The 18172-nt window shown below is 38.2% G+C and overlaps 1 protein-coding gene across 3 annotated transcripts; it reads left to right on the forward strand.

The window, feature by feature from the left end:
- The first annotated feature begins 719 nt into the window (after positions 1-719).
- Positions 720-17236, forward strand: LOC117902962 (microphthalmia-associated transcription factor). 3 transcript variants are annotated; one of them, XM_034814610.1, is made up of 9 exons: positions 721-1116; positions 7874-8213; positions 8270-8389; positions 8454-8888; positions 10918-10938; positions 14577-14736; positions 15367-15608; positions 15678-15842; positions 15907-17236. In XM_034814610.1, exons 1-9 carry the CDS (start codon positions 938-940, stop codon positions 16489-16491), a joined length of 2247 nt encoding a protein of 748 aa, XP_034670501.1. In that variant the 5' UTR covers positions 721-937; the 3' UTR covers positions 16492-17236. The 3 variants fall into 3 exon arrangements, with proteins under 3 accessions (XP_034670502.1, XP_034670501.1, XP_034670503.1); XM_034814612.1 differs by lacking the exon at positions 721-1116 and adding an exon at positions 7621-7769; XM_034814611.1 differs by lacking the exon at positions 10918-10938 and having other exon boundaries at positions 720-1116.
- The last annotated feature ends 936 nt before the right edge of the window (positions 17237-18172 follow it).

The following is an 18172-nucleotide window of genomic DNA, read 5'->3' on the forward strand; positions in this document are numbered from 1 at the left end:
ACTCTTTGTACCGGATATAATTATAACTTTTGCAAATTCCAGAGCGCCTAAACATAAACTGTAAGCGATTTGGCTGACAAAAGTAATATATAACAATAAGTGGAAATACTACTGATACTCGTCCTTTGTGCGGTCGGAAATGCGGTTGCAGATCAAAATTTTTATATATGTACATTTGTAGGGTTTGTATGTTACAGAGGTCTGGATACAAATTTTGGTTTTTCTAGCTCTTATCGTCTTTCAGAACCATGCGACAAACAAGACGGAAAGACGCATGGACAGACATGTTTGACGACTTTTCTCACACTTACCTGTATATTAACACGTCAAAAACTTAACATTCGAAGTCGATAATATTTCTATCGAAAATATAATAAGTATTAGATTTAATCAACAATTGAAACTGATGTACAGTTTTGACATACACAAATCTGTCATGGACAATATTTGTAATATTTTATATTTTCTATATACATATCTACATAGTATGTATATATGTACATACATATGTACATTTAAATTTTTGGTTAGCCAAGTTCTTAGTGGCAGTTAGAATCTTAGAATCTTAGTGGCAAATTGCAAGCGAAAATGGTCTAATTTGGTCTAATAAACATGCTTTTATATTTTAAATGAATAGTATTTTTCATATTTATTATGAACAACATACAAACATAAAAAGCTAAGCGATCGATGGTGCGATCACTTACTCCTATTTTTTCGTTCAGCTCACCGCTATTGAAAGCTCCAGTCGGTTGTGGAAGTTGAAAGTATTCGTTTGTGGATCCGTCTGGTTTGGCTGTGATGACGCCTATATGCGTAGATTTGCGAATATGTGACAACGTATTCTACTAGTTACAATATAATAACATACATGCCAAAAAGAACTTATATTTAAAAATAATTCGTGTGCTTACCGTACAACTTTTCTGTCGGTAAAATGACTGAGTCGGGCATTGATCTAGGCTTTGATATGGAGTTCGACGAGTTAAGTCTTAATTTGCTAAACGACAACGATAATATGGATCTACTGCCAAATGTTACTGTAGCAGGTAGCTCTGAGAACGTGGAATTTTATGAATTAAAGTCATCAACGAGGTCTTTGCGATCTGACGAAATGTAAGTAGGTTTAAGAACTGGAAAATATGAGTTACATATGCATCTGAAATAATTCATATTACATTTCCACTACCATGTAAATATGTATATGTACATACATCCATGTATATCCATGATCAAATATAATTGAGTGTGTTTACATACATACACATGCGTTAGCGTATATATGCACATACATATATACATCACGATTTTATTTGGCGTGTGATTAGCGCTATTTTATTATCTTATCGGACATACATTTATACATAAGTACACATATACAGATATATGTATGTATGTATGTATGTATGTATCTACATTGTTATGTATACATGCACATATTTTATTCACGTACATACATACATACATATGTATGCGAGCATATGTACATATGTAGAATTGAAATATACATACATATAACGTACATTGTGGTAAATAATTATGTATTAAAATAAAATGAATACATATGTATGTACATACATATGTACATAGATAGTATTTTGTATTTTAATGTTGACAAAACTAAAAAATGTGACTTGCTATATTAATACACATGTATGTACATACATACATACATATGTACATTTATATGCATCTATTGTTAAATTCTATACTGAATACCGTTTCTAGCGCGAGTTACGGGTCATGTTAAACAAGAAGTACGTACATATGTATGTGTGTACATATGTATGTAATTCGAGACGTTGCCGGTACCACATGCATACATAAATGCATATGTATGTCATATATGCCTATGTACAAACAAACTATGCATATTTAATGTATGCATGTTAATGTATATTTGTATGTACATATGTAAGATTATACATACGTGTATGTATAAATATATGTACATACATACAGAACCATATATAAAAAAAGTTCCTTTAAGAAAAGCTTTATTCAATTTCTATTAATTGTTAACTATTGGAAACTACTCAAATGTAAAAGAAAGAAACCCCCGGAAACCCACCGTACGAAAGGAAACCACCTGTACGATTCAGCAATTGACCACCATCAATACATGTGTGAGACGCTTCTTACGCGTCACAACTTTTATACCCGGCACTCAGTACTACATCTGCAACTTAGCGGTTATTTGTCAAATTTTACATTTTTTCTTCATCTGTCATTTTTATCAACAACACTACTCATGCCAACACGCTCCTTTAGCTCGCCACCCTCCCCTAGAGACACACTTTGCAGAGTCAGGGCAGAGTCGCGGCAGAGGCAGAGACGTGTAGGGGCAGAGGCCATAAACTGCGCGGAGCAGAGTGTGATGCTATAAGCTGCGGGACGGGGTGGGTTTGGCCACTAAAAATTAATTTCTTCATTGTGGCTATAATAATGATCCAATCGGATCCCAATTTGGTGATCTGATAGATATGATCATTCCCTACGGAATGGCGTTTTTAGTTTTCTGTTATCTTCAAAATTGTAGCTTTGAGAGGTTTTCGCCCTTTTGCGGTGGCGGAAGGGGGCGTGGCTCATTTTTGAAATACACTGGTTTCAGTGTGAGCATACAGCAGTCTGGTGCCAAAATTTGGTGGCTCTAGCTCTTATAGTCTCTGAGAACTAGCCGACAAACAAGACGGACAGACGGACGGACGGACAGACGGACAGACAGACATGGCTCAATCGACTCGGCTATTGATGCTGATCAAGAATATACATATATACTTTATGGGGTCGGAAACGTTTCCTTCTGTGCGTTACATACAACCGTTATCCGCACAAATACAATATACCCTATTTACTCTTCGAGTACCGGGTATAAAAAAATTAATTCGACTAGTAAATAGTAGCAGAAGTAGTACAAGCTTTCCTGCCAGATACATTTGGATTTAAATCTCAGACTATGATTGTTCAGACACATATTGGTTGAGCTCAGTTCGAACCGAGAAGTCTAAACCCGATGATACATATCTTTCGATGCCCGCGTGTCTATGAAGCTGAGGTATCAAGGACAATGACTAATAGAGTTATGAGAGCTCCACTCATTACAGAATAATTATAATTAATTCCCTCCTCTCCTACTTTTGCAATATATTTCTTTTCGTGTACCTCGTTAAAAGATATCATCTAAAAGTTACAAATGAACTAGAAAGGCTAAATTTTGTTTGCAAACATTTCTACTATATACAGTTGGGAGTGAAATATGATGATAAAATCTAATAGCATATCACTACTTTCAATTTGATACCACTTTGAAACATTTCCTTTACATTTTCCTTTACTTTATTTGACATGATTTTAGAATAATACCCATAACTGCTGTTCATTGAAATAGTAATAGTTATAGTTTCGAAAATCAAAAAAATAACGGAAAGTCATGTTAAAACCATTGTTTCATATATTTTTCATTAGTATTTAAGTATGCTTTACTCTAACCAGCTTGTCCTGGGGTCCCGAGGTAGTTTTCCCCGCTAAAATAATGCATGTTGATCATTTATCAACACCCCTTTCCGCACCCACAAAGAACACAAATCTTTGATACCCACTATTTTAAGGATATGTAATGTAATGAAATGTAAATATCGAAAAAATCATAAAGTTACATTATATGTGATTGTGAAACATTTACACACACCCATAAATATGTATGTGCATATACTGACTGAGTACCGGGCATACAAGTTGTGACGTGTAAACAAGCGTCTTACAACGTTCCTCCTCGTTTGAGTTTGGTCTTCAGATGCAAAAGTGAACATGCTAAAACTCCCGGCAAAATTACCAGTGATGACAAAACCGCCTGAAACTTTCTCAGCAATCAGTTGATAAAAAAAGTTAAAGACGTTAAAAAATATTTAAGGGTGATTAGAATATTGGTATTTCGGTGAGGATTTCTTTTTAGCCCGCCGTCATACACAACAACGAGGAGCATCGTGAGACGCGCTTGAATGCGTCACAACTTTTTATACAAATACTTGCGAATATACGTTATACATGTTAGGCTTTATTTTGCTTGCATTTGCCATAAGAGATGGAAAAACAGAAGAAAACTGAGAGAAAGAGAGGAACCACGACCGCTACTTATGTATGTTTATTATTGACTCTAATCTCTAATCGACTTCTTTGATTAGGAATTTAAAATTATCACAATTTTTTCCGGTACTAATTTTTATTTCCCGAAAGTAGAGAGAGAATATGCAAGAACGGGGAAGGGGTAGTACAGCCACGGACATGAAGTATGTAATTATATAAGGAGGTCCCGTCGGACCCGTTTGTCACGTATTTATGCTGCTTGTGAGTGCGAGGGAAAGGGTTCTGCGCAGTAAGTGTGAGTGAAACGAAACTATCGTGTGATGGGTTAACCCTATGATGGCATGGGGGTTAAAGTTGCCCATTACAAGAAAATGAGTTTAAGAGTTTTTTATACCCGGTACTCGAAGAGTAAATAGGGTATATTGTATTTGTACGAATAACGGTTGTATGTAACGCACAGAAGGAAACGTCTCCGACCCCATAAAGTATATATATTCTTGATCAGCATCAATAGCCGAGTCGATTGAGCCATGTCTGTCTGTCCGTCTGTCCGTCTTGTTTGTCGGCTAGTTCTCAGAGACTATAAGAGCTAGAGCCACCAAATTTTGGCACCAGACTGCTGTATGCTCACACTGAAACCAGTGTATTTAAAAAATGAGCCCGCCCCCTTCCGCCGCCGCAAAAGGGCGAAAACCTCCCAAATCTACAATTTTGAAGATAACAGAAAACTAAAAACGCCGCAGGGAATGACCATATCTATCAGATCACCAAATTGGGATCCGATTGGATCATTATTATAGCCACAATGAAGAAATTAATTTTTAGTGGCCAAACCCACCCCGTCCCGCAGCTTATAGCATCACACTCTGCTTCGCGCAGTTTATGGCCTCTGCCCCTGACACGTCTCTGGCGCTGCCTCTGCAGCGACTCTGCCCTGACTCTGCAAAGTGTGTCTCTAGGGGAGGGTGGCGAGCTAAAGTAGCGTGTTTGGGTGAGTAGTGTTGTTGATGTAGATGACAGATGAAGAAAAAATTTGATAAATAACCGCTAAAGTGCAGATGTAGTACTGAGTGCCGGGTATAAAAGTTGTGACGCGTAAGAAGCATCTCACACGTCCCTTCTCGTTTTAAATTTGATTTTTCAATTAGCTACTACTCGAAGAGTAAATAGGGTATATTGAATTTTTGGGAATAGGGATGTACATATGTATGTAACGCACAGAAGGAAACGTTTCCGACCACATAAAATATATAAATTCTTAATCAGCATCAATAGCCGAGTCGATAGAGCCACGTCTGTCTGTCCGTCAGTCTGTCCGCCTGGATATCAGAGACTATAAAAGCTAGAGCCACCAAATTAAGCATCCAGGTTTCTGGATGCTCACACTGTTACAAGTGTATTTGAAAAAAGAGCCCCTCCGCCCCCGCCAATCGCGAAAAATCTGCGGTATTCACAATTTTCAAGATACGAGAAAACTAAAAACGCCATTCCGTAGGGAATGACCATATCTATCAGATATGGATCATTGGGATCAGATTGGATCATTATTGTAGACAGAATTGAGAAATTAATTTTCAGTGGCTAAACCCACCCCGTCCAGCAGCTTTTGTTGTTTTTTTCACATTCTCTTATTCACACTCTGCTTCTGCAGTGTGCGGCCTCTGCCTCTGCAGTACCTCTGCAGTGTGCTCTTGGGGAGGGGTGCGGGTGTGTTGCGTGTTGGCGTGAGAAGTTATTTAGATGTAGATATAGATGACAGATGTAGAAAAAATGTAAAATTTCAAATGTAATATTCGAAAAAAAAACAATAAGGTACATGTACACTGACTGAGTACCGTGTATAAAAGTTGTGACGCGTAAGAAGCGTCGCACACGTCCCTTCTCGTTTTGTTTTCTATGGCAGAATTTTTTTTTAAAGAATTACAAAAGAATTGCTCTTATTGTGAAAAACTGGTTTTAGAGAATTCATTTTTTTTTACATTACTTAAGTATCTTTCATCCGGCTGTAATATATTTCTTATTCTAAAAAGCTGATAGATGCATCTATAAAGTGTATCCAAACACTTTGTGGTTTTAGCTTACCGTCTCGGAAATATTAAGCTTTGAAATGATTCGTGCAAGTGGTTCGTGCAAAAATCACTAAGGTACAGACGTACATATGTACATATGTATGTATGTATGTATGTTCTTCTGACTAGCGGGTTTAAAATTCTGACGCGCAAGAAGCGTCTCATATGTATTTCTAGCTATAATATAAATAAAATAAAATGTTTGTTCTAAATACATATACATATATGTAAGTCTGATCCAGATTCAGAAAAATATATAAATAAATCGGGACAGAACTACATATACACATACATACATATGTAGATATTAGTTTTTATTGACTTTTAATAATATTTTGCATGATTGATATTTTAGCGGAAGTGCTCATACATATGTACATATGTATTTTCATAATAATATATGTATGAATGTATGTATGTGTTTTTATTCATACAGGTTACATACGTTATTAAAAAAGTAAAAGTACTATCTCAATACATACATAAATGCAAATTCATGCAATGATACATATGCATGTATGAAGGTACATTTATATGTACATATGTACATATACCTGGGTTGATGATCGCCAATTGACCATTCTTAAACGCACCCTGTTTGCGCATATAATTCTATTGCGCAGCTATACAAACTTATATGTATATTTCTCATATACATATATACATACATATGTATGTACATACCCATGATGCATATATTGTAAGGTGCCGTGAATAGTGGTCGAATTCATTCGCTCATCACCGGATATTTTTTAACGGCTTATGAATCTGAGTGGAGTGTGGTTGAATTGTTAAAAAATATCAAATGACTTATGTATACATATATGTATGTAAATATGCATTCTTCTTTTTAAACCTTACACTTTATCCGCCTTTCAGTGAAATGGTATGGGAAAGCATGCGTACAAAGACGCTCTCTTTCCTCATTTTCTTATTAGAATTAGACACAAGATCAAGGTCTTTGTAATACTTAGCGAATGATAGGACCAGAACTAATTTGGCTTGTGAAATATTTCTGCGTGTTGGTTTATGATATTCAAATAGCATTAACATGTTTTCTTACTGGAACAAGAAAAATATTCAAAACGTTGGAAACAAATTCGAAGAACAAAAATCTGTGGCATTAAGTTCTGTAAACGAAAATCATTTAAAAAGTGACACAGGTGCACCAGCTAAATCAATTATAAATAGTCTAAGAGCTGAAGACATGGAAAAGGCAAAGTTGCCACCGCCGAAATCAGACAATCATCTTCAGGAGTTTCAAGAGTTTGTAAGAAGAGTGCAGACTTTGCAGATGTCAACAACAGCCGATAGCAAAAAAGAAGATTCAGTAGCTAATCAGAGCACGTACTCCAGTTCGTTTCCAATTGAAATCGGCGTGGAACCTTCGATGTTAATGGAACTTGATGATATTGACAGTGTGGCGCCTTTTTCAGAATGGTCATCAAGGGATAATCAATCTAAGTCCACGGCGACTACAAATATACGAGTAACTGTCGGTATAGATAAAGATTTAGAAATGATTCTTGAAATGGATCCGAGCATCGTAGATTTAGGCGATATTAGCAGCGAAACTACAGAGCCACGCATAGTGGGTCTACCGCCTCTCTCGGGTGGGTATGTATTTAGTCCGTTATGAAAGAGTCCGCACATTCAATATAAGTTAAGCTCTTTAATTAGTTTGGTAGACATTTGATATATTTTAAATTTGTTATTTATAGACCAACGTTTAAAACTGCTACTCCTACCTCGAGGACGCAACTTAAACTTCAGTTGCAACGTGAGCAACAGCAGCAGGAACAGCAGCAACAAATGATGGTGCAACAACAAATACTAATATCGCCAGATCCAAAAATGCAGCTGTTGTTTGGCATGGGTCAGGGGTCGACTGAGTCGGAATTTATAAACAGCAACAGTACTAGCGCTTGTGGGAGCGGATCTTCTAGTTTGGAACAGATGTCTCAATGTGTGCAAAGGGATCGTTTGCCTTCAGTAAGCCCAGTTAAGTTAAAAGTTCCTTTACAGAGTATTGGTGTGGATGTACCACCTCAAGTGCTGCAGGTAATTGACAGCTACCACTTTGAGTTAAAAATTGGCTTAAGCCCTACATTTTACAGGTCAGCACAGTGCTTGAGAATCCGACACGGTATCATGTTATACAGAAGCAGAAAAATCAAGTTAGACAATTTCTCAGTGAATCTTTCAAGCCATCGGTATGGGGTTGTCATAACAGCGATGTAAGTTTTTTGCATTTTTATAGATTGATAAACAAGCCTTACATCATTTTACATAACTTTATAGACGAAAGCCGCAAACACCTCAGTATCCACTGGAAATTTACATAATTCCTCTTTAGCCAACAGCTGCCTTCCTATGGAGCGGTCAAATAGTTATAAATGTGAAATGACTTCCAGTGGCAAACGAACAATGCATTCCGATGAATCCATGCCAATATCTCCTTTTGGCTCCAGTTTTTTAAGAAATGGAAACTGCAACACTAATGAACAAATTTCATCGGGAAGTATAAACCCCAAAAGTTCAGAAGAATCCACAGAAATTGTAAATAAAACACTAGGATATGTTAAGAGGAATACCAGTTTAAATTCTTCTGTTACTGCACGTGCTACATCTGGAATACTTAATACGATGCCCTCTTCTAGTACAACGAGTTCATTACACTCCACTTCAGCACCCATATCGCCAAGTCTAAGCTCTGTTGCTACAAGTGCTTCAGAGGTGAGTACAAATGTTTTGTTTTATTTTCACCTTTTTCACTTTTCACTCTTTTTCCCAACTTTTATACCCGGTACTCAGTTAGTATATCTGTACCTAAGTGGTTTTTATACCCGGTACTCGAAGAGTAAATAGGGTATATTGTATTTGTGGGGAATAACGGTTGTATGTAACGCACAGAAGGAAACGTTTCCGACCCCATAAAGTATATATATTCTTGATCAGCATCAATAGCCGAGTCATTAGAGCCATGTCTGTCCGTCCGTCCGTCCGTCCGTCCGTCTTGTTGAGCGCCTGGATCTCAGAGACAATAAAAGCTAGAGCCACCATATTTTGCATCCATACTTCTGTATGCTCACACTGTTACAAGTGTATTTCAAAAATGAGCCACGCCCGCTTCCGCCTCCGCAAAAGGGCGAAAACCTCCCAAATCTACAATTTTGAAGATAGCAGAAAACTAAAAACGCCATTCAGATCACCAAATTGGGATACGATTGGATCATTATTATAGCCACAATGAAGAATAATTTTCAGTGGCCAAACCCACCCCGTCCCGCAGCTAATAGCAGCACACTCTGCTTCGCGCAGTTTATGGCCTCTGCCCCTGACACGTCTCTGCCGCTGCCTCTGCCACGACTCTGCCCTGACTCTGCAAAGTGTGTCTCTAGGGGAGGGTGGCGAGCTTAAGTAGCGTGTTGGCGTGAGCAGTGTTGTTGATGTAGATGACAGATGAAGACAAAATGTAAAATTTGACAAATAACCGCTGAAGTGCAGATGTAGTACTGAGTGCCGGGTATAAAAGTTGTGACGCGTAAGAAGCGTCTCACACGTCCCTTCTCGTTTTTTTACAAATTATACACTTAACATTTTTTCTACGTGTGTCATCTACATCTACATAACTTCTCACGGCAACACGCTCTTTAAGCTCGTCGCCCTCCCCTAGAGCCGTACACTGCTCAAAGCAATGAGAGAATGTGCAAAAAATAAAAAAGCTGCTTGGACGGGGTGGGGGTAGCCACAGCAAGCTAATTTATTCATTCTGGCAATAATAATGATCTAATCTAATCCCAATTCGGTGATCTGATAGATATGGTCATTCCCTACGGAATTGTGTTCTTAGGTTTATCTTATCTTCAAAATTGTGGCTGAGAATTGCGAATTGCGAATCGTTTTGTAGAAACATCCGAAAGCAGATCAGGGAACTGTCCCAAATGTTTTTTCTCCGCTTACTTATGAACAGTATAGCTTCGCACAGACAATTTGGTTTCTTTTTATACCCGATACTCGAAGAGTAACTAGGAATTATTTAATATGTGCTCGAAAGCGGATGTACATATGTAACGCACAGTAGGAAACGTTTCCGAACCCATAAAGTATATATATTCTATATATTATACATCTACATCACTTCTCTTGCCAACACGCTATTTTAGCTCGCCCCCCTCCGTTAGAGCCGCACACTGCTCAAAGCAGAGTGACTTTCATTTCCTGCGTTACATACATCCACTTTTCCCCAAAAAAAAAAAAATAGTCCCTATTTACTCTTTGAATAACGGGTATAAAAATGCAATTCAGTAGGAAATGACTATATCCCGAACTGGGATTAGATTGGAACAATTTTATAGTCAGAATGAAGTAATTAAATTGCAGTGGCTAGTGTGAGCATACAGAATTCAGGATACAAAGGAGCGTGTTGGCGTGAGAAGTGATGAAGATGTTAATAAAATTTAATATTTGAAAAAAACCGTTAAGGTACAGATATACTACTGATTACCGGGTATAAAAGTTGTGACGCGTAAGAAGCGTCTCACACATCCCTTCTCGTTTCAATATAACAAGGGTTTCATCGACGAGCCCAGCATGCTAAATGTATAGAATTATTAATAACAAATACCTCACCAAAATTGTCACGCAAATACCCTCTCTAGTAGCATCCAAATAAATTTCGTAACATAAATATTTGATGACCCACTTTTAGTCAGCTTATCTGTAGTTTAAAGTAACTAAACATTTAACTATGATTTGTTTGCAGCTCCCATCATTCGACAGCGATGTAAGTAGATATTTTGCATATGGTTTTTTAAAATCAGGTTAAGTATTAATACCCGTTGTATTTATTCGAGGGCGGGCTGAAAAGTAGTCGGCGGCCTACCTAAGAATAAAACAAAAATAAACATAACATCTGTTTAGCTCTATATACCTTTCTGGGAATTTCTCCAAATTTTTTTTCCCTTACAAAAATATAATTTTTAGAGGACCTCAAAATAGGATTTTTTTGCGAGATGACTTCATCGTTGGACTCAAATATTTTTCTTCCAAGATATTTCTTGAGGTTTAGAAATGCGAAATAGTCGCTAGGGACTAAATCCAGAGAATATGGTAGTTAAGTGATAATTTCGTATCGTAATGGATGGATTTTTGCCATGGAAACTAAACATGTCTGCACCGTTGCATTGTCCCGCTGCAAAACTTTGTTTCTTGTCCCAATATGCTCGTTTCTTATCATAATATTCGCATTGATTTTTTTACGATTCCAAAAGTAATGTGGATCATACAAACATTCCAAAAGACTGGCTGTACGGCTTTTTTGGCTGAAAATCCCATCTTAGTCGACAGAATTATCCTGAGAAACCTTGTATTTTGACTGCTTCTATCTATGGTGTGTTTTGGTTGATGGACATTACATACACGGTTAAGAAACGCTGCAGAAGTGTCCTTATTGTGGTACAACCACACCAAACAATCCTTCGAAGTTGTCATACGATTTCGTTCGTGGCCGATTGTGAGCAAACGGCAGCCGTCTTTTAAAACTACTTAGTGCTGTCGTTGCCTATAGCTTCCTGGATATCTTGCAATTTCAATCTCCGATCGGCCAGACCATAACGTGAATTTTCTGAACGCCCCGGTGAAGGCACACCCCCTCGTTGGCGCACCTCCTCACAAAACGGAATATTTGCTGGGCGGTGAACAGCTTCAAACAGTTCAAATCGCCAGGCCCAGACAAGGTCATCCCAGCTCAACTTTAAAAGGCTGGGGACCAACCTATCCACTGGCTAAAATGTATCTTCAAGAAGTTGAGTTGGTAGTTGGTAATACCAATATTACCTTAAGTTGGTAATAGACAGAAAGTTAAATTGGAACCTAAACACGAAAGAAAGAGTGAAGAAGGCCACAATGGCCATATACACCTGCAAAAAAGCCATTGGACTAAAATGGGGCATGAACGTATAGTTCAATGGATATACCAAGCTATAGCCAAACCAATACTGCTCTACGGAATCACAGTATGGTGGCTGGCTCTGTCAAAAAAGACAATCACCGCTCAACTGGCAAAACTGGCTCTTTGCATCAGTGGCGCTCTCCGCAACCACACCAAATGATGCACTAAATGTCATCCTATGCCTGCAGGACATAGACCTTGCAGAGAAAGAACAGGCAGCAAGGGCAGCAATACGTCTGCGAGACTCAGACCAATGGACGTGACGACCATATGGTCACTCGGCGATCTTTAGGGACACTAACATACACTCCCAATCAGACGAATAGACTCACGAGTTTTTAAAAAGAAAAAGGTTTCTAAAAATCCAGCAGCGAATGATAGTGGAGCAAAGGTGAAAGTGAAGCATAGTGAAAAGGGTTATTTTTTATGAATTATTTTGTGTAAATACCTAAAAATAAGGCCAGTTTAAACGATCACCGAATAGACTCAATGATGCATTTTAGGCAAAATCTTTTAAAAGCTTTGTAATACATATTTTTTTATGATGTTTGGCGCTTAACTAATAATGTTTGGTAATGTCCTTCAGGACATTAAAATGAAAGGGATTTCAAAGGGTTCAATTAAAGCTCGCTACAGGCCTGTCTGATGCAATTATGTAATGGTTTAACTTCTTAAAATTTTTGACAGGACTCATATCCTTTACGTTAAAGCTATCCCCATTCGATCCCTTTAAAATTCTGATCAGGAGAGAAAAAACTTCCAAATTAGGTGAAAATTTTAGTCTTTCATCTACTTCTTTATCAATTTACCGTTATATTTCGTGCGAGTATCCTGGTGAAACTAGCCGTTCTATGTGACAAAAATGTTGCAGAATCTCACCAAAGGGGTTTAAGAGTAGCTTTTCTACTGATTTACTCAACATCGACGAAACAAATGTCAAGTGCGCCATAAAAACAAATGGAACCCAACCAACAATTCATAAAAAAGAACCCTTTTCACTTAGAAGTCGAATTCTTTCCTTTTTGAATAAGGAAAAGAATCTTGATTAATGGAAAAATAAATTTGCTCCACTATCATTCGCTGCTGGATTTTTAGAAACCTTTTTCTTTTTAAAAACTCGTGAGTCTATTCGTCTGATTGGGAGTGTAGTACCTCATAGGACTGATTATTGCGTTCCCAGAGAGTACACAGCCACCCCCTTCGAGGCTATAATCCCCCCCAGAGAGGAATGGCTCGAGGGCACACCTGGCCCAACGGGGGCCATATACATCTTTACAGATGGATCCAAACTAGACAACGAAGTTGGCGGAGGAATCTACTCCGGGCAACTAAATATGAGGCATTCTTTCCGCCTTCCAGATCAGTGTCTTCCAAGCGGAAGTCATTGCGATAAATGAGGCGCTGAGGTGCCTTTAAGAGATCTCCGTCGCGGCTCCTCACCTAAATATCTATAGAGACAGCCAGGCGGCACTGAAATCACTAAACGCAATTTCGTCGAATTCGACCAGAGTGGCAAATTGTCGCAAATCTCTGCATGAGATGGCAGGCAATATGTTATTACCCTAATATGGGTCCCGGGACACCAGGACATTGAAGGCTCATACGCTCTTTTATAGGGCATTGGCTGATAGGCAACTACGCTAATAGGCTGGGTGCCCCCTATAACGACTTCTGTCGTAGCTGTAGAGACGAGGATGAGGAGGAGACCGTAGAACATCTGTTCTGCTCCTTTCCGGCTCTCAGTAGAAGGAGGCTAATATATCTGGCCGAAACCGGCCTAAGTGTGTCGGGATTGTGAAATCCCGACAACCGCCTCAACCTATGTAACGCACAGAAGGAAACGTTTCGGACCCCTTAAAGTATATATATTCTTGATCAGCATCAATAGCCGAGTCGATATCGCCATGTATGTCTGTCCGCCTATATCAGAGACTATAAAAGCTAGAGCCACCAAATTTAGCAGTCGATTCTTAGCTTTTAATCGTTCTTGATTTCATACTGCCACTCGAACGCTAACGAACATTGAGCGTTACTTATCGTACTATTATATTGTCTTTGTTGCAACGTTAAGGATAATCTCTTCAAGAGACTGCGGCGGACTGAGCGTCTGTCACTAGCTTTCAACGGATCTTCTTCGGAACGAACAAGTTTCGACAGAGGGCAGTGCAACGACTAGGCAAATGCAGCTGGCCAACTATTGGGTTATCGCGCTGTATTGACGGAAATAGACAGCTATGGATCAGAGTGGTTTGAAACAAAAGCCAAAATTTATTCGAGATTTGAACAAATTAATCTATATATCTCCATTCCTCAGCTCTCTTTGTGCATTTAAGAAACGTAACAATATTAAACGAGTTGCATAAATCATGAGATGAGATTCTGACTTTTGTCCAAAAGTTAGTGCAAGGCTGTCTTTTAATAAAATTAAAAAAGATTAAAATATTGTTTAATTTAAAATATTTTAATTTCAGGCGGAAGATCTCTTTGACGATATATTACAAAACGATTCGTTTAATTTTGATAAGAACTTCAACTCCGAGCTTTATATTAAACAGGAACCACACAACTTAACTGATGCTGAAATAAATGCTATGGCAAAAGATCGACAAAAAAAGGATAACCACAATATGAGTAAACGCACCACTTTTCTTACTTTTTTTATACCCGGAACACGAATAGTAAAAGTGGTATATTAGATTTTTGCTCGAAAGTTGATGGATGTAACGCGCAGAAGGAAACGTTTCCGACACCATAAAGTGTATATATTCTTGATCAGCAAGAAAAGTCGAGTCGATATAGCCATGTCTGTCTGGGCGTCTGTCGGTCCGTCCGTGCATCCGTAATTTTTGTGATTTCACACTGCACCTTCCGCCCGCCAAAACGAAGAAAATCTGTGACAAACCAAAACCGCAGTTCTGCAGAGAATGTCCATGTCTATCGGACACCGAATAAGGCCCAGATTGAATCATTATTATAGTCAGAATGACGAAATTCTTGTCCAGAGATGCGCTGACTAGTGTAGTGTCCGCCTCTGGCGGAGCAGAAAGTTCTAAAAAGGCGTGCTGGTACAAGGAGTGATGTCGTAATAGTTGCCGAAAAATGTAAAATGTGAAATTCGCAAAACTCAAGGATGCATACCTATGTTTGTATGTATATACTGACTGAGTACCGGGTATAAAAGTAGAGTCGCTTTTGAAGGCGATTTACAACGTTTCTCCTCGTTTTACTGTGTAGGGGTCATTTATATCTTCCTATTTGCAGTTGAGCGTAGACGTCGATTCAATATTAATGACAGGATCAAAGAGTTGGGTACCCTTTTGCCAAAAGGCAGTGAAGCTTTTTATGAAGTCGTCCGTGATATTCGCCCCAACAAAGGAACAATATTAAAATCCTCTGTGGATTATATAAAATGCTTAAAACATGAGGTTATTCGCCTCAGACAAAATGAGTGTCGGCAACGGCAGATGGAAGTGCAGAACCGAAAGCTTATCTCTCGCGTTAGGGTAAAGTATTACAAACAAACCTTTCATACCACCTTTCAAACCAATATATATAATTCATTTTATTTTAAGGAGCTGGAAATGCAGGCCAAATCACAAGTTCTATCGGACTATAACGTAACATCAGTATCGGCGCCCACCCCAGCAAACTTATATCTCAAAAGTTCAAGCCCAACGCCCCCTGTTTCCCAAAGTCGCCGCTCACTTTTGGACGAATTAATAGTTGTTGAGAGAAAAGTAAGTTTTTACAAAATAAGTAGGTTTTTTTAGCAAAATTAGGTTTACATTTTGTTTAATAAAGGTACCAGAAATAAATACGAGCGACGCCAGTATGGGGATGAATCAGATTGATGAGCTCATGGAAGATTGCAAACACCCTGTGCAGGGGGGCGATCCGATGCTGTCTTCTCATAGCCACATGCTGTCTGCTTCACATTCGCCTACTGCTAATCAGTTAAATTGTGTCAGTTATGGACCAAAGAGAGGCTCGGAAGCTAATTCTGATCTTTTTAACGAAACTTCTAGCGTCAACATTTTAGATGATCTTACCCATTGCAATATCGCTTGCAGTAATTCATGCTGTATTCATCGCCAGCTGAAAACACCTGAACGCCACACAAATCATTGTCAGTTAAATAGTCAGCCAAGCCACATGGAGTCTGATTCGGTTCAAAATACAGGGTTTGGTAGGCTTGTACATTGCAATGGTGATCACGATCCACTGTTTTCGTCATCCCAACGTTCACATGGCCCTTTGGACGACGATCAACACAATTCTGTTGACTTGTCTGCTGCGATGATAAACGATTCGCTTACTTCCTTAGTAGACGATAGCCAAAGTGAGCCCATGCTTCTTACATCGGATACTTTGGATATTGACTTATGAATCATCAACTTTTGCAATACATCAGCAGTCCATACTACATACATACATAAATAAGTATTACGCAGTGGGCGATGGAAAAATCGCACTCACACTATATAAGTATGTTGTATATACACATGACATATTGATTATCCACAGTATTGAAAAACTTTAAAAATGTGTGCTCAATGAATGGGTACATTTAAATTTGAATTTCGATGATTTTATTTTTGTCTTTTTACACAAAAAATGTATTCGAAAATAAATCGAATGTCAATATGTCCAAATATGTTATTAAACATTTAAATTTCTGTGGATTAATCAATAATGTTTAGCCATATGCATGTTTTTAACAATTATTCGAGTTTCTACCAATTTGCAGAACAATGTCAAAATCCTTCCTATGTATTTACTGAGATCTTATATCTATAAAATATGCATGTAAATATACACTAATTCACCATGATACATTCCAATTTTTTTAAGCAATTGTACTTTTTAATCGATTACTATATAGAATTATTTCGTATCTAATATGTTCAGAAGAAATCGTTTTCTTTTTAATTTGTAAATGATAACTTTTTGATGAGCAGTAGAAGAAATCAAAGTCCTTGTGTTATTGTTATACGAATCATTATTTTATATATTTTATAAAAATACTGAGTACAATATATGTACAAAAAAATTTGTTATATTAGTATTTGACGCTGTATTTTTCTTGTTTAATTGTTACACTTGTTGACTTAAATAATTGGTTAAAATGAAATTTAAGTTGTCTTTTATTGCATTACTTCCGTATACCCATTCCAGCCCAATGGATTCAGACTCTCATAAATATTCCAACTACCAGTATAACAAAAAAACGAGAAGGGACGTGTGAGACGCTTCTTACGCGTGACAACTTTTATACCCGGTACTCAGTACTACATCTGTACCTTTGCGGTTTTGTGTCAAATTTTACATTTTACATTTTTTCTACATCTACATCACTTCTTACGCCAACACTCTGTTGTAGCTCGCCCCCTCGCCTAGAGCCGCACACTACACGAAGCAGAGTGAGAGAGAATATGCAAAAAAATAAAAACGAGAAGGGACGTGTGAGACGCTTCTTACGCGTCACAACTTTTATACCCGGCACTCAGTACTTCATCTGCAACTTAGCGGTTAATTGTCAAATTTTACATTTTTTCTTCATCTGTCATCTACATCAACAACACTACTCACGCCAACACGCTCCTTTAGCTCGCCACCCTAGAGACACACTTTGCAGAGTCAGGGCAGAGTCGTGGCAGAGGCAGCGGCAGAGACGTGTCAGGGGCAGAGGCCATAAACTGCGCGAAGCAGAGTGTGCTGCTATAAGCTGCGGGACGGGGTGGGTTTGGCCACTGAAAATTAATATAGCATTGTGGCTATAATAATGCTCCAATAATGCCCCAATTTGGTGATCTGATAGATATGGTCATTCCCTAATGAATGGCGTTTATAGAAAACCGGTTATAGAAAAAAACCTGTGTGTATTCTATACATCGGACTTCTCTACCCGTTCTCCCATCGACACTCTTGTTTAGCTGGCTCTCCTCCGCCAGAGCCGCTCACTGCACGAGTCAAGGCAATTTTAATTTTTTTCCATCCCAAACGTAATCATATTCTGGATAGCTTTGGAAAATGCTTTTCATGCATGTTTTTAAAATTTTACAATATT

Source organism: Drosophila subobscura, chromosome dot (assembly GCF_008121235.1).
Source record: "Drosophila subobscura isolate 14011-0131.10 chromosome dot, UCBerk_Dsub_1.0, whole genome shotgun sequence".
Lineage (NCBI taxonomy): Eukaryota > Metazoa > Arthropoda > Insecta > Diptera > Drosophilidae > Drosophila > Drosophila subobscura.